The sequence below is a fragment of the Saccostrea echinata genome, unplaced genomic scaffold (genome assembly GCF_033153115.1).
Source record: "Saccostrea echinata isolate AGI-Se365-2 ecotype Australia unplaced genomic scaffold, CSIRO_AGI_Sech_v1 ptg000001l, whole genome shotgun sequence".
NCBI classification, from domain to species: domain Eukaryota; kingdom Metazoa; phylum Mollusca; class Bivalvia; order Ostreida; family Ostreidae; genus Saccostrea; species Saccostrea echinata.
Window position 1 is genome coordinate 14,649,685 of NW_026889750.1, and position 22,784 is coordinate 14,672,468.

General features: G+C 35.9%; 2 protein-coding genes, 1 long non-coding RNA gene and 1 pseudogene across 3 annotated transcripts in view; 3 read left to right on the plus strand and 1 right to left on the minus strand.

The window, feature by feature from the left end:
- LOC133185644 (tetraspanin-13-like) overlaps positions 1–22,784 on the minus strand; it is a 162,685-nt gene that overhangs the window by 136,813 nt on the left and 3,088 nt on the right. The window lies entirely within an intron of this gene.
- Positions 1–22,784, plus strand: part of LOC133185684 (uncharacterized) — a 159,257-nt gene that overhangs the window by 120,850 nt on the left and 15,623 nt on the right. The window lies entirely within an intron of this gene.
- On the plus strand, positions 6,369–11,585 carry LOC133181085 (uncharacterized; annotated as a pseudogene).
- On the plus strand, positions 6,858–7,748 carry LOC133181093 (uncharacterized). The gene is given in 3 exon segments (XM_061315642.1): positions 6,858–6,863; positions 6,908–7,136; positions 7,510–7,748. Coding segments are annotated over 3 exon segments (474 nt in total).

Genomic DNA, 22,784 nt, shown 5'->3' on the forward strand with positions numbered 1-22,784 from the left:
TTTGTGAAAAGTATATTTTAAAACTTTTATGCAAAATGGTTCAGCAAACAACTTTTTTGTAAATTTTAAAAAAAAAATGCTCAGAAATCTGATAAAAACATTTGAGTGTGGTAGTTTTTTTTTTTGTTTGTCACTTACCAGAGGGAAAACAAACATTTTTTGAAGTTGTCAAAGAATTATCGCAGTGTTCGATGGACCATATTGCGCGAGTGTAGGATTTGTATTCAAACCATTTCTAATACCTCTCTGTTGACCAAATAAGTTTTCCACTATGTCTGAATTTAGGTAGCCGGGATTAATGCTGTTTTTCCCATTCAACCTTAATTTACACAAGGAAACAAATCCCATTAAGGAGGAATTTAAGTCATTTCTCGTTTCTTGTGTCATTAGATTCTTCGAAGTCACGTGCATCACAGATTTTTCCACTTCCCATTAATTGAAGAAAGATAGAGTGTTTTTAATAGACTCAAATTTCTTGTCATCCAAAGAAGTAATTGGCTGCCTGATTGTGCAGAATATGTCGACTATCTGTGATGTATGTTCAAGAAGTGTGATGCTTGCTGCAAGGTTTTCTGGATTTTTTAGGGTGGACTGGTACGATTTCATCAAGAACAGCATGTCCTTATAGAGAACCTGTATAGCAAGTTCATTTCTCATCTTTGCTGCTGGTGTAAGGTTGATGTGTTCCTCTGTAAGCTTCCTATGAATGGAAAACCCACCTTGAAAGTTGAAATTGAAGCTCTCTTCCCAATGTTCCCAAACAATACATTTTTTTTCAAGGAGCAAATATCTTCCAGCCTCTGTCTTGTGTCGTAACTTACTTGATTCTATATTGTTACATATTTTCTTTAGGTAGTGCATCACATCTTGAATATATACCATCTTGTGCAGGGGAAAGAATATGTCTTTGAAAAACATAATCAGAACTACTGGGTGTCTCGGGGTGAGCGAACAACATTCCCACAAACTTTTGAAATTTTTGAAGCTCCATCTGTCATAACATAATCCACATGAACATTCCTATCCCCCAACATATCCACACATTTCCAAAATATGTTGTAGATTTGGTGTGCTGTCCCTGGATTAGATCCGAAATACACCACTTGCCACCTGTAAAAAGAGTGATCACCCTGTTACTTACTCATGTAATACTGACAATGACTTAATGAAATCTGTTAGAAAGAGTATATGTTCATCTTTTCTATATTAATCAGTATGACTGCACTCAGTATAGCTCATTTAAGATTTGAAACATAGTGAATTTCAATACATATTTAAACACAATTTACCTGAATCCAGTTAATCCATGGAAGACAAATTGAAGAACATGTGTGGCTAGTTTCATTTCTTTCTTTCCCTTACAAATAATGTCTATATTGTTGTTTGTACTTCCCATATCAACAAATCCAACCAAATTCCAACCATCACCTGATTTTGTGATAATTAGATCATCTTGAACTGTCATCTCATCAATGATGAGACCACCATGTCTTCCAAACTCAGAAATATGTTTTTCCATTTCTTTGCTCATCCACAACAAATTTTCCTCACAAAATCCTGGAGTCTGTTTTACAGAGTTACTACTTGTAATAACGTAGTAGCTGTTTAGATGGCAGGGTTCGAAATTCACTATATACAACTCGCAAAATGCGAGTTAGAATTCCCAAATTGCGAGTTAAAAATTAGGTAACTCGCAAAAACTTGCGAGTTGATTTTTTTGCATTGAAACTGTAGCAAAATTATATAATATGACAGAACACAATGCTTTTGATTTAAATCAGTAATATAAATAAAAGTCACACTGTAGCTGTATTTTGTGTATTGTACAGTAGTTACTTTTTCCTTATTAAGTTACATGTATTTAATTTATATAAATTTAACTTTATATGAAAATTGCGAGTAGTCATATAAAATTGCGAGTTCATTTTCTTGGTACTCGCAAATTATTTGCAAGTTGTAATTTTAGGGAGTTTCTAACCATGGATGGCAATATTAAGAAGTTTGATTTCTTCAAGTCTTCATATGCCTGTGGCGATCGAATATACAAAGTTAAACAGAGGCTAATAATTTTTGGATCCCAATGTCATTGACGTTTCTCTAAATCTGAACGTGCACAGTTCTGAAGCTGTGATTTTAATAAAATCCCAAAATGCTCTGGTAATCCTTCTAGCATTAGAACTAGATTGACTAGGTCTTCCATGTCCTTATGGTCCTGTTTGTTTAGAACAATACGAGCAACACTTTCCTCGGAAGTCAAGTTTTGGTGAAACATACTGTCAGTTCTGCAGTCCTTATTGGATTGTTCGACAAGTGTTGCATTGTTTGAACTCTGAATGTTCTGCTTCACTTCTTTCAATATACTCTTCACCATAGTGGAATCCTTTTCCATTTGTTCATCTTCCATTTCAAGAGGACACTGAATTTTCATGTTCTCTTTAAATTCTGATTCCTCGTCCTTACTGCTATCTTGATACATGTACTTCCTTTTTCTAACTATTTTCCTGACTCTTGAAATGTTGCTGGAGGAACATACATCCTGTTTAGCCAACCATTCCAGGAAAATGCTGCAGTTCTCTGACATAACAGAAACATGTTCCACCTCAAAAGTAGCAGAGAATTTCTCCTCTTTAAATGATTTTGGAAAATAATCATCATCTTTTCGAAAGCCTTTGAAGACATTTAGAGTTGAAATTAAGTGAATAATTCCATCTATGTTTGACTGAGTTAGGGGAAGGGAGAAGCCAGTGGATAATTTTTTTTCCTCTACTTGCATCCACAAGTTACCTGGTTCAAATCCAACTGTGCAATTTACCTGAACATTATCTCTAAGGTATGGTAGAGGACAGTTGAAAGCAAAAAATCTTATTGTTTCTTGCACTGTACACATAGGTGATAACCGTACAGAGCATTTGTTGCTTGTAACTACTCTTGGGCTAAGATTTTTGAACAGAATGACTCCTTTGTCTCCTTTCATCACTTTTTTAGGACATGTTGACTCTACATCAAAAAGTCTTCTTATGAGTTTGCTTAGTGTCTCAGGGCATGGTGCATTTGCTCCAACTGCCTGCACACAGGCATTATGGATGTCTCAAAGGCTTACAAACATTCCATCTGTCTTTGCTTCTAAATTTAAGGCCAGCCTAAATTAAAAATACGAGTTTAGGAATTTTTATAGTTGAAATTATAGTCCTGTTTGCTATTAATAACAGTTTATTCTTTTAAAAGACTGATATGGATGTTAAGAGGATGACCATTTCTTTCAGAAGGGGGGTGTTGGGAAGTCTTGCAGATTTTTGAAATAAGTAATCTGTTGAGAACAAGAAGTCTGTTAGCCAGTGCTCACTAGTAATACCCCCGCTTTGATGTGAATGTACACAATTTCAGTTATGGACAGACACAAGGATGAACAAGAAGTTGACATCAGATTCATACAAAAATGAATCCCACCATATGGCATGCCTAAACTAAGAATGACCTAAAATTTCAAGCATCTGCAATCAGTAGTTGCTGAGAAAGCTGCGACCAAAATTTGTTATGTATGGTACGGACAGACGCATGGATAAACAGGAAGTTGACATCAGATTCGTACAAAAATTAATCCCACCATATGGCATGCCTAAACAAAGAATGTGCTAAAATCTCAAGCATCTGCAATCTGTAGTTGCTGTGAAAACTGACACCAAAATTTGTTCTCTGTGGTACGGACAGACGCACGGATGAACAGAAAGTTAACATCGGATTCAAACAAAAATGATTCCCACCATATGGCATGCCTAAACAATGTGCTAAAATTTCAAGCATCTGCAATCAGTAGTTGCTGAGAAAACTGCGACCAAAATTTGTTATGTATGGTATGGACAGACGTACGGATAAACAGGAAGTTGACATCAGATTCGTACAAAAATTAATCTCACCATATGACATGCCTAAACAAAGAATTTGCTAAAATTTCAGGCATCTGCAATCAGTAGTTGCTGAGAAAACGGCGACCAAAATTTGTTATGTATGGTACGGACAGACGCACGGATAAACAAGAAGTTGACATCAGATTCGTACAAAAATTAATCCCACCATATGGCATGCCTAAACAAAGAATTTGCTAAAATTTCAGGCATCTGCAATCAGTAGTTGCTGAGAAAACTGCGTCCAAAATTTGTAATGTATGGTACGGACAGATGCACGGATATACAGGAAGTTGACATCAGATTTGTACAAAAATTAATCAAAGTATGTGCTAAAATTTCAAGCATCTGCGATGAGTAGTTGCTGAGAAAACTGTGATGAAAATTTTGTTACGGACAGACAGACAGACAGAAAGACAGATGGACAGACAGACAGACAGACACACAAGAGTAAAACAGTATACCTCCCTCTCCTTCGGAGCGGGGGTATAATAATTCATCTATCCTTTACTTGGAAGAAAATTATCTGATAGCTAAATGTGACTAGTGCTTCCCCTACCACTCACACACCCACTTACCCCTGAAATATAATTTTCTAGTTTGGAACACACATCATATTTTTTTTCTTTTTGTCGTTTTCCAGGGAAGAAATGAATTATCTTTCTCTGATCATCTTACAAACAAGATGTTTGTGAAACACTGATGCCCCAATATGGCAACTTATAGCAAAGTTTAAACTTTCTCAAATGCAAGTCAAATATGTTGGTACCCAAAGTAAGGTCTTGTCTTGAGGAATATACCTGTGAAATATGAAAGCCCTAGCAGCAACCATTGAATAGATATAGAAAAGGTTAAAGTTTTTCAAATGTAAGTCAAACATCAATGGCAAGGTCAAATGGTCAAAATTAATGGGGCCTTAGGAAAGGCCTTCTCACAAGAAATATACAGGTAAAATATGAGAACTGAAGCACCAATCATTCAAAAGTTATGACCATGGTTTAAGTTTTTCAAAAGTAGGTCAAACTCCAAGGTCAAGGTCAATGGATTACAATTGTTGGTATTCAAAGGAAGGTCTTGTCACAAGGATTACATATGTGAAGTATGAAAGCCCTAGCACCAACGGTTCAAAAGTTACGGCCAAGGTTGAAGTTTTTCAAAAGTAGGTCAGACTCCAAAGTCAAGGTCAAAGGGTCAAAGTTGTTGGTATTCAAAGGAAGGTCTTGTCACAAGGATTACATATGTGAAGTATGAAAGCTGAAGTACCAAATCGTTGAAAAGTTACGGGCAATGTTAAAGTTTTTCAAAAGTAGGTCAAACTCCAAGGGCAAGGTCAAAGGGTCAAAGTTGTTGGTATCCAAAGGAAAGACTTGTCACAAGGATTACACATGTGAAGTATGAAAGCCTTAGCACCAATTGTTCAAAAGTTATGGCCAAGGTTAAAGTTGGATAAAATTTTGCAAAACTGTGTCAAACTCCAAGGTCAAGGTCAAAAGGTCAAATATGGTGGTACCCAAAAAAAGGTCTTGTCACAAGGAATATACATGTGAAATGTGAAAGCCATAGCTCCAACCAATCAAAAGTTATGGGCAATTTTGAAGTTTTTGCGGACAAACAGACAGACAGACAAACGGACAGACAGGGCAAAAACTATATACCCCCAAATCTTCGATACGGGGGCATTAAAATAATCAATATGGGTAAAATATCCTGCAGGAGCATGCAAACAAAGAGATGTGTTTGTTAAACACTGATGCCCCCATATGGCAGCTTATGGCAAAAATTAAAAGTTTTTCAAAATTTGTTATGTATGGTACGGAGTCAAACTCCAAAGTCAAGGTCAAAAGGTCAAAATTGTTAGTATCCAAACTAAGGTCTTGTCACAAGGAATTTACCTGTAAAATTTAAAAGCCCTAGTATTAATTGTTCAAAAGTTATGGCCAAGGTTAAAGTTTTTTAAAGAGTGGATCAAATCCCAAGGTCAAGGTAAAAAATATGGAAAGGTCTTGTCACGATAAATACACATGTGAAATATGAAAGTCCTAGAACCAATTGTTTAAAAGTTTTAGTCAAGGTTAAAGTTTGCTATTTTTTTGCAAAAGTGAGTCAAACTCCAAGGTCAAGGTCAAGAGGTCAAATATGTTGATACCCAAAGGAAGGTCTTAAATTGTCACAAGGAATACACATGTGAAATATTAAAGCCATAGTTCCAAGGAATCAAGAGTTAACTTATGGGCAAGGTTCAAGTTTCTGGACAAACAGACAGACAAACAGATATACAGAGCAAAAACTATATATATATACCCCTGAATCTTTGATTATGGGGGCATAATGAGCTGACTTGACAAAATTTGACCCACCTTTTCTTGGTCCCCAACCCCTTCAAAATCAAATGGTTGTCCCTTAAGTAAACAGCCTTTCCCATGTTTTTTTTTTTTTTTGGGGGGGGGGAGGGGGGGAGGGGGGGATATGGTGGAATTTGTCTGTCACATTGGGAAGAAAAATAACAGTGTTTTTGGAGGGATACAGGTATGTTCAAAATGAAAAAAATAACAAACAGAATAAAAGTACATGTAAATTTCTTTTCTAATTAATTACACGATAACATCATGATTATGTGACGTCATCAAATGATCATTGGATTAAGTTCATTAACACACACTAATGCACTGTATTATGTAATATTTATGTGAGAACTTTGCTGAAAATGTCATTTATCCATGAACAATATTTATTTCACTTTAATTAATCTTAAGTTCTTTACTATAGGTCATAGGATGTGGCGATTTCAAACAATTACCACCTGTCCCTAATCGTAGATACCAGGATGACGGACAGTACTGCTTTCAAAGTGCTAACTTCTTTTCAACCTTCCCTCATCATATCAGTTTGCACGAGGTAGGTTTAAGTATATCTTGCACCATTTTCATGTGAAGAGTGAAGATAGACTCTTAAAACATGGATGTGTAAATTTAATATGTCAATATATTTTTTTAAATTTCTGTTAGGTTGTTAGGCAAAGTGAGCCTCTACTGATTAAAGCTGTGAACGAGCTCTGTGATGGGGAGCCGTCTGAGGAGACGGTGCAGTTTCTGTGAAGCCTTGACAGGTCTCTAGATGCCCCCGCACAGGATGTTATGAAACTGTTTGGCACAGATTTTGATGCAAGCATGATCAATCAGGACACATTGGAGGAGATGCCTGGGGCAACATTCCATTACAAAGCAACGGATGAAGGTACATGTTATTGTATTTATAGGAAATTTTTTATTAAAATAGGTCAGTTTATAAATTCAAGTAATAAATGCATGGATTATTTAAGAATAACAATGTCAATTTGCCAATGAACTTTCATTGTGTTGGGATATTTGAAATAGTTTCCATTTGTTGGTAAGAGAAATAAGACACCAGGTACAAATGCATGCAGTTGGGGACATGCATTCTTGGACTTAATGTACAGAACATTAAGTCTTATAGATTACACATATCATGGTACAATAATACTGTTATATTATAGGCAGATCAGTCTATTTTTAGAAGCAGTTGCACGAACATTCTTTAATATTAAAGATATTAAAATGTTTATGTTTACTTCTCTGTTTAATTTCAGGTGAAGTCAGAATGTTGTGTGATTGCACTGCTCCAAAGCACTTGGTTTTGAAAGAGGGTGCCAAGGTTATTCTTATAAAGAATATTGCAGATGGACTCTATGATGGTATGAAAGGAGTTGTTCACAAACTTCAACATGACGAACCCCCAATCATCAATTTTAATGGAAAACTATTTGAAATACCCAAAGTAAAGTTTGATGTTATTGACCCACAGCAAACGGCAGACATTAACCTCTAGAACTCAGATTCCTGTTTTACTAGCATTTGCATTAACAGTACACAGAGCGCAGGGGCAAACATTAGACTTAGTGGAAGTGGACTGCTTCTCTTTCTTTGCTCCTGGTCAAATGGGAGTTGCAGTTGGCAGAGCTACCAGGATTAGTGGATTAAGAGTTTTGAACTTCAACTCTACAGCTGCATTTACCAAACATCCTGATGAGGTTTTTGAGTTTTATGAAAGCCCCTTTACAGACTTTTTCACAGATCTGCATTGTTGTGAAAAACCAACCATATCAAAACTTTCCTCTCAGATTTTAGGTGATGAGCCTTCTACATCAGGGGAACCCTGCTTGTCTGGAACAATTTTTGAATCAAGTGGAGATTTACTGGAAATGGAGTCACCCTGGGATATACAAAAATTCATGATAGCAAACCAGAAATGTCCATTCGTGATGGATTTCTCAAATGACTTCTTTCACTCTCTGTCATTTGAAAGACATGTGAAATTTTTATATTACAGTCCCTGAAACGTTCTACTTTCCCATTTTTCCGTTCGCTCACCGTTCGTTCAGCGTGCGTTCACCGTTCGCCCTCCGTTCACAGTTTTGCGTTCACCGTTCACCGTGCACTCGCGTTCACCGTTCACAAAACGTTCAGCGTTCGCTCTTCGTTCCGTTCACTTTGCGTTCACCTTGCGTTCAGCGTTCACCTATCGTTCAGTTTTCATTGTCATTCGGAACTCCGAAGTGAAAGGACTTATCTTTTTGTAGTTAAGGAGTTACAGGTTTTTTTAATTTATTAACTAACATATAGTGTTTGAAGAATCATTATTTCATGAGGAAAAATATCTACGATATATTTTTTTATTATTCTAACTTAGCTGTTAGGTTATTTATTAAATTACTCTGGAAAAAATGTTGTTACAAGCACATTCTGTACCTATGTAGAACGATGCTGAAATATTAAATTTAACTAAGGGCAATGTGCAAATACTTCATGCACTGCAACATTTTTTTGTTTTGTTAAAGACTACAAATCGTTAATGGAGATATAATTATTCAAGTCAAATAATTACGCACCAAATTACGAAAATAGTTATTTCTATTACGTTTTTTTTTCTCAATTACTACAGAAAATATAATAGAACTAGTTCTGAGATTTATACATAGTACTGCGGATATCCTGTTAATTTATGATCTTTAGAACGAATCAAAATGATAGTGTGGTTAAAGGAAATATTTATTTAAAATGTAATGCACTACAGAATTTCTCTACTGTAATATGTAAAGTCTATAGTTATAGAGAAAAAAATCTTTCTTTACCGTAACTTTATATGTTTGCCATTCGATATGATTAATACCCCCCCCTTTCCCCCTAAATCGGTGACTTAGTCAGTACCATATTTCCAGAGTATTTTAATTAACATTAAAAAAAAGCTAGGGTCTTTTTTAGAACAAAAATTTCAGTCTCAAAACAAACATGCATCTAAAAAAAAGTCACAAAACAATAGTAGATCAAAATGTACACGTGTCGGCGGTGGTATTTGAAATTGGCAGAGAGTATGTTTCACATTCAAGTGTTAATGCCCAATGTATTTTACTAATTTATTATTCAAATGTTGGAATCAAATCTAGAAATGATAAAAATAAATGTTACAACTTGTTGGAAATACTCGCACTTCGTCTTCGATGTGACGAAACTTTCACACCTGCACAGTGTCGAATGATTTTGATTGACAGGACAAGCACGTGGACTTCGTGTGAACTTGAAGCAGGAAAATAAAAACGAGTATGACTGTCAAACAAATGGATATGATTTGTTGATAAAAAAAAAAAGTTACTTTCACTGTCTGATATATTTAGAAAAAAAATTCTGAGTTTTTGTTTGATATAGGTACAAACATTTGGTGAAGCCTGAAAGGAGGGGGGGCTAAAACTGAATAGTACTCTCTCTCTCTCTCTCTCTCTCTCTTGTCTGTTTAATAAAAACTATAACACCATATTACTTAAATATCATGTTCTGAAAATTGAATTTATAACAAATAATATGAATATGTATCTTTGTATCATCTTGTCCGAGTTTAATCACGGCCATCTAGAGATACATGTAGACGTCTGCTCAATAAATCATAATGAAAAATAGAAATGACACATAATATATTATTGTATTAAAAATCTAAAATACGAGCGTAAAAATGTAATTAATTTTTTTTTTCATTACTTTACACGAAATCGCCTTGACCCGGAGATATATATATGAATATAAGTTACAACCGCTTTAATTCATTCTATAAATCATAAGTTTTCTCTGATTTGTTATCAAATAAGAATAAACATTTTTATTTTCCAACTAAAAACAATATTTTTTATACTTCAGCGTTCGGCAACAATTGCAATGTTTTAATGCGATAAAAATCGTGTGATTAAAAACTTAATGTGCATGCATCGTCTTTCTTAGGACAATTTTGGAGAATTTATTTTATTGACTTATTTATTCATTCATTAATTTGTTTACTTTTTTATTTATTTTTTTTTTTGGCACCTGACATTATAATACAATAAAATAGTTTCAATGCAAGGAAAAGATCAGAGGCATTCCGAATATATCGTTCATCTTGCGTTCACCGTTCGTTCACCGTTCACTTTGCGTTCGCGTTTGCGCTCCATTCGCGTTCTGCGTTCGCTCACCGTTCACACATCGTTCACCAAGTTGTGTTCAGCGTTCACACATCGTTCACTCACCGTTGGCTCTGCGTTCGTTCAGCGTTCGTTCACCGTTCGTTCAGCGTTCGCTCACCGTTCAAGTGGGAAAGTAGAACGTTTCAGGGATTGTATCACGTGTGTGACATTTTGAGCAAAACCCCAAAATCACCCCAAGATTGGACTGTTGCTTATAGTGAAATGAACACTTTTCTTTTAAGTGATAAACATACTTCTTCAGTGAAAACAATGTTTCAGAAAAATGAACCTACAATAAAGAATTCAAGTTGTCTACAAAAATTGTTCTTTGGTTCATGGATAAAGAAGTAGGAAAGAAAGCAGAAGATGTTATTCAGGAACATATCAAGAAGACAGAAAAGTCCGAACGTTCTCCAGAGTTATCTGCAGCAGCATTGGCAAAATTACGGTACCTTGCTGGAGCCTGTATTCAAAAGGTTGCAAAACGCATGAAAGAGTCTGTTTTGAGGAAAGTTGGGAAATGTTCCAAAAATAGTAGAATTCTCAGAAAATTAGAATATAAAAAGCAAAAAATGTTGAAAAACTTTCGGATAAGGGAAGTTGGAAGTTGATGAAGGAGAGGAGAGCATGAGAGAGATTGAATATAAGCAAGGACCAACCAGGGGATTGACAGTAGTGAGTGAGCCTGTGTTCTCTTTCTTTAAATCACTTCATAAAATTGTACAAAAGAAATTGACAGCAGAGCATTTCCATCTCTTTCATGAAGATTTGCAAAATGTCATCCGTGGAGTGTAGATTCTGACATGAATTTAGCAGATGAGTGGATTTCTTTGTTTAATGATGCAGAGGTTTCACATGAAGAAGTAGATGATGAAATTTTTATAACTTTAGTTATGGACCTCTATCGTGATGTTACAGAGCATTTTATTAGGATTTCATATGTTGATGCTCTTCGAAATTTCAAACGCTCTGTTCCTCGAAAGAAAAAACAAGCCTTGAGAACAAAAGTTCAAGCCCTAGGTGAGAGGGAAGACAATAAAAAGAAGAAAGTAGATGAGAAAGAAGAAGAAGAATCTTTTTCATGTAATGTTTGCAAATGTGAGTGGGAGCCAACAGATATAGGGGATGAGAGCATTGCAGTGACATGTGTAATACATGGTTCCACTATAAATGTGTGAATTTAAAGGGAAATGAAGCCTTTCTGAGAAAGAAAAGTACAACATGGAACTGTTCAGGCTGTAGCAAAAAAGGAAAGGGACGTGGGAAACATTCTTCAAAAAAAATAGGTAAACAATCATATAATTGTGTAAAACTAACAATATGGTAGAGATTCTTAATTCAGCCAAAACATGAGTTGCAGACTGATTTTTTTCTGTTGGTTTTATATATATATATATATATATACAAGAGTTATCTCTCTTTTTTCCTTGTCAATATTTGTGTACAAGAAGTAAATTTCATATAATGAAATTGTTGTGTATTCACTCGAATAAATGAGATTTATAACACAGCTCCATGCGGTTACAAACTATTTATTACGGAAGTACATGAATAACATTTAAAACCAAAAGGTACAAGTCTACAGAATTCCGGAATACTACATTCCTCCCCCTTTAAATGTGATGGACACATAGTTCATACTTCAATGATTAATAAAAAAAAAAATCAAATTTTGACTAGTAGAAGGAATATCAATATTAATGGACATCTGCATATTGACTTAATACATTCATGACTAGACTTTGACTAGACTTGTGAACAATCTAAATTCACATTTCAAGAAGAATGAAAAAAAAAGTGAACATTTTTTTGCACTACTTGGTTACGTGTAACATAAAAAATCACAAAACATTACAGCTTCTAATAATCAAACACTGCATGCATATAAAAAAAAATTGTCAGTCTATTATTACTACTGGTAACGTTTTGGCAGAACATTTCGAGTGGTGCGGGTTGGATAGCGTTTTTCGGACACGGAAGTTGCTGCAGGTGCATGTGTCGGTATAGGGGTCAGTTCTGGTGATTGTTTCTTGGTAGGGTTTGATGTTTCGACCGCCAATGTATCATCGTGTATCAATGTATCTGCAGAGTTGGTGAAATCTGCAGATCTTATCTGGTCTGTATGACGCCGCCATGTTGTCCCTGGTGTAATTTCCACTTTGTACGAAAGAGGTCCTGTTTTTGAGTCTATTTTCCCTGACACCCATTTCTCATTATTGCTGCGATAGTCACGCACAGCAACCTTGTCACCGGTATTGAACTGTCGAACGGGTTCGGATGTGCGGTAATGCATGCTCTCTTGTTTAGCTTCCACTGTGTTGCGAACATTCGGCTTCAGTCGTGTGAGTCTTGTACATAGTTCACGTCCTAAGAAAAGCTTAGCCGGTGTTTCCCCTGTTGTTGAATGCGGCGAACTTCTGTATGTGAGTAGGAAGTTGGCAAGACGCTTAGTGATGGAAGTTTCTTCCACTTTCGAAGCACGCATTGACTGTTTCAGCGTCTGGACTAGTCTCTCTGCTAGCCCATTTGTTCTCGGTTGATACGGAGCTGACGTAGTATGACGAATTCCGTTGTACTTCATGAAGTCTTGGAAGGTTTCTGAGACAAACTGCGGTCCGTTGTCCGAGACTAGTTGATCTGGTAGACCGTTCCTTGAAAATATCCTACGCAGTACATCCACTGTGCGGTCTGCAGTTGTTGTCGACATCTGGACAACTTCGGGCCATTTTGAGAATGCATCGACTACGACGAGAAACACGTTTCCTTGGAACAGGCCAGCGAAGTCTACGTGTATCCTTTGCCATGCACGTTGGGGCCATTCCCACGGATGAACAGGTGCTTCTGGTGGCATGGGTCAGTTCTCCTGGCAACCCTTGCAGCGTTTCACCAGTGTTTCTAAGTCTTTGTCGATGCCTGGCCACCATACCAAACTTCGAGCCACAGTTTTCATCTTGACAATCCCCGGGTGTCCTTCATGAAGTTCCTCTAGGACACGCGAACGAAGGTCCTGGGGAATGATAACACGAATTCCCCATAGTAAGCATCCCTGATAAATTGAGATCTCATTTCTGCGAGAAAAGTATGCTTTCAGTTCTTCACTTAGGTCATTTGCAGATGCTGGCCATCCTGAAGCTGTCATGTCATATACCACTTTCAGAGTGGTGTCTTTTACAGTTCCTCTCTGAACTTCTTTACTACTAACAGGTAGGCTTTCAAGTTGCTGAATCATATACAGTTCAGTTACATCATAAGCCTCTTCATTGGATCCTTCACCTTCTGTTGGAACAGGAAGTCTTGATAAGGCATCAGCGTTGCTGTGTTTCTTTGTGTTTTTGTATCGAATATCGTATTGGAATCCTGATAGAAAAATCGCATATCTCTGTAGTCTAGCTGCTGTAGTCACAGGTAGTCCTTTCTCGGGATGAAAAATAGATACTAGAGGTTGATGATCAGTCACTAAGGTGAACTTTCTCCCATACAAGTATGCGTGAAATTTCTTCACCCCCCACACTAATCCTAGCGCTTCCTTATCAATTTGTGCATACTTCCTCTCTGTTTGACTAAGTGATCTAGATGCAAAAGCAATCGGCTTTTCAGAACCATCCGGCATCACGTGAGACAGCACAGCTCCCAGTCCATAGGGAGAAGCATCTGTTGCCAGTGTTACAGGCTTCTGGGGATCATAGTGCACGAGCACTTGGTCTGACGTCACAAGTTCCTTGATCTTCTCAAATGCTGCTCTGCATGATTTTGACCATACAAATTTGGAATAATCCTTCAGAAGGTCATATAAGGGCGCTGAGTGAGTAGACAAGTTCTCCATGAATCGTCCATAGTAGTTTACGAGTCCTAAGAAAGCTCTGAGTTCAGACACATTCTTTGGTTCTGGAGCATTAAGCACAGCTTCGATTTTCTTTGATGTTTTGTGGAGTCCTTCTGCATCTATCACATGGCCACAAAATTCAATTTTGTCTTTTAGGAACTCACTCTTGTCAACATTTGCTTTTAACCCGTAACGGTCAAGTCGCTTCAAGACTTGTTCTAAGTTTTTCAGGTGTTCTTCAGGTGTTCTCCCAGTAATGATCATATCATCCATGTTGCAGTGTACTCCCTCAAGTCCTTGAAGAACTGTGTCCATGGCTCTCTGCCATATCGCTGGTGCCGAGGCTATTCCGAACACAAGCCTGTTGTACTGAAATAGACCACGGTGAGTATTTATCGTGAGATAATGTCTGTCCTCTTCTCTCACCATCATTTGAAGGTAAGCATTCTTCAAGTCCAGTTTTGTAAACTGTCGACCTCCCGCCAGACTTGCAAATATGTCTTCGATCTTGGGTAGAGGATACTGGTCTATGTCCAAGACGGGATTCACTGTGACCTTGAAGTCACCGCAAATTCTCACAGTTCCATCCTTTTTTGGTATTGAAACAATGGGAGAAGCCCATTCACTGTGTTCTACCTTACTGAGAATTCCAGTCTTGATAAGACGGTCCAGTTCCTGATCAACTTTGGAGCGCAACGAATACGGTACCACACGAGCTTTGCAAAACTTGGGCGTCGCCGACTCCTCTACTTTTATTCTGGCTGATATGTCCCTTAGCCTGCCCAGGTCATCAGTGAACACGTTTTTGTACTTCTCAATCACTTCGCTTACGCCTTGTTTTCTAGTTTCTAATGTCTTGATTTCTGCCCAGTTTAGTCTGAGGTTCTTTAGTCACTCTCGACCAAATAAAGGTGGTCCCCCTTTGTCGACCACATACAAGTTTAACTGCTGTTGCTGATCATCCATCTCTACGTTGACTGAACATACACCTAGTGGGGTGATATTTTCTCCTGAGTATGTTCTTAGGTTTATGTCGGTGTCTATCAACCTTACATTGGAAAAACTTTGCTGATAAGTTTTCCGGTTGATTACTGAAATCGCTGATCCTGTGTCCAGTTCCATGGGAAATTCTTGACCATTCACGTGGGGCTTTATCCATATTGCATCCTTTAGTCCTCCCATAGCATAGCATAGTGAAAACATTGGTTCGAAATCATCCGATACTTCCACTTCATGAACATGTTTACTGTTTGTATGTAGTGGTTTCATGGTGGCTGGTTTGGAACGGCATGCTCGTTGTATATGCCCCTTTTTCCCACACTGTCGACATGTTTCATGGATAAATTTGCAGTCATCTGAGGTATGGTTTCCGTTACATCTGTAGCACCTCTGGGCTACCGTAGTTTGTTTTTGTTGAATTCTTTTCTTACCCTTGGGTACACTTAGTTTGTTGACACCGGACGTGATGGAAAGGTGTTTCCTTTGAATCTCCAGGGCGTCATTAGTCGCCGTCTCCATCGCAATGGCTATCTCGAGCGCAGTTTGGTAAGTGAGGTTTTTCTCCGAGAGAAGTTTCTTTTGAATATGTTCATTTTTCAATCCACAAACAAATCTGTCCCGTAGTGTGTCATTAAGGACGTCTTTAAATTCACAGAATTCACTCAGTTTACGAAGAGCTGCAATGTACTCACGGACGCTCTCACCCTCCTGCTGGTCCCGCTTGTGAAATCTAAACCTTTCTACTATAACCAACGGTTTTGGAGAATAGTGGTCCTTCAGTGCTTTCGTAAGTTGCTTGTACGTCCTAGCCTTGGGTAATTCAGGCGCTGTTAAGTCTCTTAACAATGCGTATGTTTTGGGGCCCACGAGGCTCAGTAGCGCGGGAACTTTTTTGTTGTCGTCCACTGTGTTTGCTGTGAAGAAATTGTCCAGCCTTTCTTCGTAGGTTGTCCATGTTTCGATTGCCGGATCGAACACATCGACTCTTCCTATACGTCCAGTGGCCATCCTCGTCGCCAGATATGTTGTGTATTCACTCGAATAAATGAGATTTATAACACAGCTCCATGCGGTTACAAACTATTTATTACGGAAGTACATGAATAACATTTAAAACCAAAAGGTACAAGTCTACAGAATTCCGGAATACTACAGAAATATTTTTAAAACAAGTAATATATGAATTGTGTATAATTCAGTTGAACATGTTCAAGTGTGACTTTTTACGAGTCCACATGAAAACAAGTCTTAGAATAAATAAATTTTCTTAACTTGAAAAATATAGATAATTTATCCCCCACCTTTCTGAATGATCAGTGTGCACACTGTTACGAGTTATATCCACTTTATAAAGGAGTATACATTGAAAAAAATTATCAAGACTATTCATTAATATCCTATGGGCTATATCCACTATATAAAGGAGTAAGGCCATTCCAAGTTTTTTCTAAGTTCAGCATCCACATGGGTCTTGGTTTTCCACAACTCATATGGGAAAAAACAAACAAAATCAGTAGTCCTAAAATTTATTAACTTGTCAAAATCTTTAAATTCTGCCAATTTCTTCAAATATTTGCCTACAATATGTTGTTCATTTTAAGCATTTGATACATTGATTAAATGCTGAAGTATATATATCTATGAGAAAAAAAGATTAATGATATTTATTCCTTTAAATGACGTCATTTTTATGACTATGAAGGCTGTGTTTTATATTTTTGGGTTGTGTGTTTTTTGTGAATAAGTAGGTAGGTTTTGAAAGATGGAGGACGCTAAACAGAGAAAAAAATTGGAGTGGCCTAAACATGTGAAAAATTTATTAAGATTATCAAGTTGATCAACTTTCATGAGACAAATATTCTTTCCTAACCTCTAAATTTTGTGATTATGCTACATATGTACAGTGTATTTTTATTTTCTCTCATTCAGATTGATAAAGACTCGAAGTAAAAAATGTGGTGTTCCTGCTAAAATTACCTTCCCCAATGGTTATCCAAATTCTATTATTATTTTTATTTTACTGTTTAAAAATGTATAAAAGAGTAGACATTGTTCTGAAGTATTTTTTTTTTTTTGTGCACGTGTGTATTTTTTTTTTAACTGTATGATATTGCAGTTAACACCACATTTTTTATTTTTAGGCAATATCAACATTTTGGTTCTCTTTTAATGTGTTTTCAGCATTGTTAAGTGATTTTAAAAAATACACTTACCAAACAGAAGCTCCAAAGTTGTTAAACATCTTAAATTGTCTTGAACCAGTTATTCTAAACGATTTTCAATATCTGTATTCAAATTTCCCGCAAACAAAAGTAGATGATTATCTCCCTTTCTCTTCAAATAAGCATATTTCAATTTTTATTAAGGGATATAGTTGGTTAATGTTTTTTGGTTATTTGAACATTAAAAAATAAAGAAAACCACAATGCATTGGTAAATATTTTTTTAATAACATGTATCAATTTGATGAATTAATATTTTCTGCGGTGACTGTGACATCACGCAGAATTGTCAATGGCCGCTGGTTGTTAACTAGATGTGAAGAAGTGTGATTAAAATGAGAGTGTAGGGTAGTTGAATGGTAAAAAATGTCAGGAATTAATAAATGGACACTACGGAGTTGAAATCTGGTGTTTGATGTTGGTTGGATAGCGAATTAGAGAAAATCGAGAAAACTCGTTGCCATCCTGTCGCTTCGCTCGCTACGCTTGCGAAGCTCACTGGTAGGATTTATGCCTGTTTATCATTTATTTTCAATTTATTGATAAAATTGCCAACTCCTGTGGTTCTCAGGTCCAGCATAATCTCTTGATTAAGCTATATAGCTTGAAATAGCTATATAGATTTATAAAGCTATTCAAAATAGCTTGATAAAGCTATTTATATGCAGGTTTTCACAAAAATGTTATTTGTACAAAATAGACAAAAAGTCGCGAGTATTTGACTATTCATATATGTAATATGGGTTGTCAAATCAACAACCCAAATCAAAGATAGTTCTAACATTGCAGCATTTGAATACTTTTAAGCAAAAGATGAATTTCCATTGTTTGGGTAACTGTACACTACCTTGTGTGTGTTGAGGCATGGATAAGTATGATTGCTTCTCATTGTACTGAATTATTACCTGCAATCAATTATCTTGTTGATCATAATTAATTTCATTGAAGAAGTAACTGTATCAATTGCTTTATATAGCCCCAAAAACTTTAGAACCTTGAGTACAAAGTCTCTTAAGGAGACACAATTTGATGAGTGATTTTTACATGCATTATTTTCATAAGAGTTCAAAGTTGAATATCATCACTGCACCAAGGTGCGACTTTTTGTGCATACTTGGAAAATAACACATTTGAGAAAAAAGTGTGATAAAATAGCTAAATCAAGCTATTTTGAATAGCTTAATAAAGCTATATAGCTAAATCAAGCTAAATAGCTTAATCAAGAGATTGTGCCGGACCTGGTTCTATCTATTTTATCACATGTATCTTTTTTCTTTTCATTTTTCTTTTCTATGAACTAAGGAAAGGCAGTAATCGCAGGCTAAATGAATTTACTAAAATTGTATGGTCATAAGCAGAATACAGTCAAACCTGTATTAAGAGACCTTCCAACGGAGAAAGGAAAAAAGGTCACATATGACAGGTGGTCTCTTAATACAGGTTGCTTATTTTCTGCAGTGTTCAAATATACAATGCTGAAAAAATTATACATGTATGCATGTGGAATGTATTTTATACCATGTACTGTATATTTCCACTTTTCAATAAGTACTGCTGTACTGTAAATGCTTGTATATTATGGGTAAAATTGTCATGTTCGGTAATAAAATTTGTGTTTGATACGCACACGAGTCATATTAATTATTGAGAAATATTGATTATCTGAAAACATTAAGATTTTTTAATCATTTTAAATAAGTTGTAAATATTTTCTTCTAATAATAGATTTTTTTACACTAGGCTATAGACTATAAAACTTCGTAAATTCTGCACATTACTAAGAATTTAAAATTGTGTCATGATTTTTGTAATGCATTTGGTAACAAATGAAATAACATTTATAAATTTATTTAACCTAATTAATTTTTTCATGACTAAATTACCGCATCTAATTGCGTGTTTGTCACTGGATACTTCAATCACTGCAATTTACACCTGGTATGGGTGCTAGCTAGCGTGTGTTTTCATAACTATACAGTGACGCAATTGAATTAAACAAAAAATTTAGTTACTTGGAAATTAAAAGTTAAACAGGCAAATTTTATAGCTGAATGTCCATATAGAGTAAGAGTTGTAGAATATATAAAAACGAAACTGTGCTCGCTCTAACGATTACACCATCGGACATATTACAATAATATAATATATAATATAAAAAAAATAATTTTTTTTTTGGCTCGAGGGTCTTAAATCTGAGCCGAGGTGTCTTTCTTAAATCTTGGGCTGACCCGTTAGAGCCGAGGTGTCATTAGTCAGCCCGCGGGCTGACTATTTACGGTGGGATGAAACTGCAAGTGCGCTTCCGTAATTTGGAATTCTGGGGAAAAGATTTACACTTTGCTCGAACCAGAGGGAGTGCTTCTTCACACACACTCACGGCCTCGAACTATTTATAGACTGCATTGTGCTTCGTTCTCGATGAAAAATTAAAGACATAGATTGTTCTAAGTAGGAAATTTGCACTGTTTTATATAATTCTATGAAAATATTTCAGTGCTTCTTATAAAAGATGCGAAGTTTATATGTAGAGCACGTATAACATTTGGTCATGGATATATATATAAACCCTCAATTACCGTTGCAAGTCAAGGATTTGTGTGTATTCCTCTGGATGCCTGATGCAAGACTCCCTCGATCAATACCTTGCATAAGACATGTACGGGGCTACAAAGATCCCAAAACAGTGAAAAAAAAATCTCTTTTCACTTTAATGATGAAAGTTATGAAAACATCAGAAGACCACTGTATGACAGTAAATTATTATAATTTGCATGATGATAGATGTGTAAGTGCCGCTTGTGCACGTGAACCGAGCCCACAGGTGAGAAAATGACCACAGTAGAACTGTGAAAGTTGAGAGAAACTGCGCGGATTTATAGACAGGATCCCCTCCACACCCTCCCCCCAACACCAATGAAAAAGAGTGAGAGAGATGGAATCCAGTATGTTAATTAATCTAAGTTTTGGTTTGATGGTAGACATCATCAGTTACATTTTAGGGTATATATACGCACTGCATGTATAAAAATATTTTGAATTTCCAGTTTAAATTGTTTTCCATGCCTTTCATTACTTTATTTTGGAAGCAAATCTTTTCTTGCCTAACAACACTAAAATGTATGCTTTAAGTTAGAAATTGATTTTAGTATACACGTAGTATATAACACCCACCACCACCACCCTCCAATCATTCATTGCCTGGAACCTGCATGATTAAGAACCTTTATTTAATAATAATTAAAACAATTTAACCTTGCAAAGTCTACCTTCTTTTTATGCATTATAATCTATATCATTTATAGAATTTAACAGTTAAAATGAAAATGTATACACTTTCTCTGATGTCTGCGCCCAAGAGAAATTAATTGGAGGTCATCATAATGATCACGATTTAGTCTAACTAAAATTTATTCTATGCTTTTTTATTTATTATGTACAATATTATGTTACAAATAAGAAATTAAACGATTAGGCGAATTTAACTTAGATTACAATGACTTTTGAGGAACACAACATGATGAATAAAACAAATCATACAACATTACAAAGCATGAAACAAACTTTCTGTATTCCAATGGCTGACTTTCAGCTTTTTTGAAAAAGCTAACCTTGTGGGGCTTAACGTTAAATGTCCATGGGCCGAGGTGTAGTTGGGTTGAAGGTGTCCGACGGCCGATGATATATACACGACCGTCGTGCGCATAGAAAAGAAAGTCTATTTACACGACGGTCGTGCGAATAGCTATTGCAAATTGCTGAGATATAAACACGACCGTCGTGCACATAGGTAAGAAAAAAATCTATTTACACGACGGTCGTGCAAATAGCAATCGCACATTGCCAGAGATATGCACACGACGGTAATAGCTATTATGCATATATTACACGCCCGACCTGTGCTCGAAGACACGGGACGTTGTTTGTAAAAAGAATTTGACCCCAACTCCAGTATGAACATTCATGTCAAAATTTTTTGACATTTAAATGATATTATTAAATGAATGTTTTTATGAACGGACATTTCTTTTCTTTTACACACATTAAATTAGGAAGAATTTGGTAAAATAAAAATAAAAACTAATTGATTATTTAAAGAGATCCGATCCCGATCAGATTTGTGTGGGCTAAACTTTGACATTGTGAGGATGAGATGAGCCTGTCTCTGGCTTTATGTGCACATGTACGTTTAATCTTTTTTTTTTATTTACAGTTTTTTTTTAAATAGAAATGCAAGCAATTGATTGTTTCACACAATAGTAAATATTACATTTATGTTGATATTTAATTACCTCAACTTTTTTTCAATTTTACCTCATGTTAAAAAAAAAATGTAAAACGTATGGGGGATTGACACCTGTATAAGATCTATACTCCAACTTCAGATAAAAAAAAAAAAAAAAAAACTTTTGTAGGCAATCCCCTATCTGAATTGTAAAATACATATTAAGTTTAGAAACAGGATGGGGACATAAATACCACACTGTATTAGTTTTAGTCTGGCTATAGACTGGGACACATGATCATGCCCCCTTTATGGTTCTCTCTCACATCCTTAAGTCTTTCTATTTCTATTCTTTTCATACTTAAAGTTTACAGACTACTTCATTTACATATTTCTATTTGAAACTGAATTAAATATTATGGCCCACAACCATTTCCTTTCACATCCCTTTCTTTTTACGGTACAGCTTCTTTTGTGGATAATTTTGATTATTTTACATACATGTATAAAATATATGGACGCTCCAGCTAGAGGATGGGTATATTATGAGCTATTCAAGTGTGCTGAAGAACACAACCGAATCGTAATATAATTTCTATCAGTTCCATAAAAATGTAGATGAAGCAGTATGATAGAAAAAGAAAACAAATCTATATTAAAAAAATAATAATAATGAAGATTAGAAACGAAAATAAAATTGGAAAGGGGGTTGATCACTCGACATCCGTTCTAAAAGAGAAGATGTGCAGATCACCAGGGGTAGACACTAACTTTCACACTTGGCTAGCGATGATAGGAGGGGGTGGGGGGTTAAAAGTTACATTACAGGGTTATACTCTCCTGTATACCCTTTTGGCCCTCAACCACACAGTGCACTCACACATGTTATATTCTGGATCTGCCATGGAATTTCAATGATATATTGATGACCAAATTGATGACATAAAAAATTGAACGTGAGCAGTACTTTCAACCAATGTAATATCATTTGCGGACGAGTGTTATATTTTCATAGTTGCAAATGTGTCATATAACAGTCATTTTACATGTTCAAATTACTCTAATTTTGGGACTAAAGATTTAGAAACTCAATAAAAATAAAACAAGCAGT